Source organism: Olea europaea, chromosome 16 (assembly GCF_002742605.1).
Source record: "Olea europaea var. sylvestris chromosome 16, O_europaea_v1, whole genome shotgun sequence".
NCBI classification, from domain to species: domain Eukaryota; kingdom Viridiplantae; phylum Streptophyta; class Magnoliopsida; order Lamiales; family Oleaceae; genus Olea; species Olea europaea.
This window is the reverse complement of record NC_036252.1, coordinates 18,745,390-18,746,809: the sequence shown is the minus strand read 5'-3', so window position 1 is coordinate 18,746,809 and position 1,420 is coordinate 18,745,390. Positions and strand designations below refer to the sequence as shown.

Sequence of the window (1,420 nt, the reverse complement as noted above, 5' to 3'; positions counted from 1 at the left end):
TTGTCCATACTTTTTAACCACACATTCTCCAAAAAATCACTTTCAAAACCTCAATTTTTTTTATTTTTTATTTTTTCAAAATAGTGGCTATCGAATAGGGGCTTAATAAACTTGTTGGATTGCTTGCCTCTCCACAAGTTATGTGGAAGCATACATTTTATCTCCTGAAAAAATTGTATCTTTTTTGCAGAATGGATTCACAAATCAAGCATGCTATCGTGGTGAAGATTATGGGCAGGACTGGGTCTCGTGGCCAAGTTACTCAGGTGAGAGTGAAATTTATTGATGACCAGAACCGTTTCATTATGAGGAATGTCAAGGGACCAGTTAGGGAAGGCGATGTCCTCACCTTGCTAGAGTCCGAGAGAGAGGCCAGGAGATTACGCTGATGGCTTTATTAGCAGTCTCCATCCCTGATCGAGTTTTTAGTATTTCAAATGAGTAATATGATATAAGCTTTATGTAGTATTATTACTTCTCGGGAATTCATACAAGGCATTGAAGAGCTCGTGGCTGTTCTGTTGTTTTTAAGTTAAACATTGGATACTTCATTTTCATGTTTGTGATGGTAGATAAACATGATTGAGTTGTTTTTGTTACAATAATTTTCCTCTTGTTGTTATTATTATTATTTTGTTATGCTTGACTACTCATAAAATTTGAGTTAGATTGAAGTATTCACGTACACATACTATAACAATTTATGGAACAAATGCACCAATTAATAGAACTCTAAAAGTTACTAGTCCGATCATATAATCTCTAGAGGGGGTGACTAGGCAAAAAATTTGGAATTAAAATTGTCAATTGAAACAAGAAGTCATCTTTTAATTGTTCTAGATATTTGGTCAATTAAGTCAATTTTTATCCTATGATGAATTGTTACAATGGTAAATAAAGTAATAAATAACACAAAATTTGTTGAAGGAAAAAATCTTTCAGAGGGTTAAACACTTTGGGACCAAGTCAATGATTTTCGCTATAGACAATAGAAACCTATAGTATGATCAATCCTATAAAACTTACTAGACTCGCTGGTCTAATTCTTGCAATTTTTAAGACCTGCTGGGATATGCTTCACTCAAATCTTCTTTCAATAATTTGGAATTGTCTATCTCTTATGGATCACCGAGAACACATTGATCTTGTACTCTTCTTGTACTTTTGGTTTAACCTCTATCGATCTTCAGATACTGCTAAAAGCTGTTGAAGAAGTGCATTCTTGATTCTATTTAGGAAGTTAGTGTTTTGAATTATATGATTTGATGTTTATCCCAACTTGTAGTTGACTGATCTCTAGCTATATGATTGATCAACCACACTCTGGACGAAATAGAGGTTGAGTATCTATAGTTTGGGTTGTTTAGGATTTGGAAGACATAATAAACTAGCGAATTAGGTTTTTGATGGATAATGCCGT

At 33.7% G+C, this 1,420-nt stretch overlaps 1 protein-coding gene across 1 annotated transcript; it reads left to right on the top strand.

Moving 5' to 3' along the window:
* The first annotated feature begins 142 nt into the window (after positions 1-142).
* Positions 143-628, top strand: LOC111412871 (40S ribosomal protein S28-2). Its single transcript, XM_023043744.1, has one exon. It carries the CDS (start codon positions 192-194, stop codon positions 387-389), a length of 198 nt encoding a protein of 65 aa, XP_022899512.1. The 5' UTR covers positions 143-191; the 3' UTR covers positions 390-628.
* The last annotated feature ends 792 nt before the right edge of the window (positions 629-1,420 follow it).

Excerpts from the sequence above, each read along its gene's own strand:
- LOC111412871 (XM_023043744.1), top strand. The coding sequence starts at position 192 with ATGGATTCACAAATCAAGCATGCTATCGTGGTGAAGATTATGGGCAGG.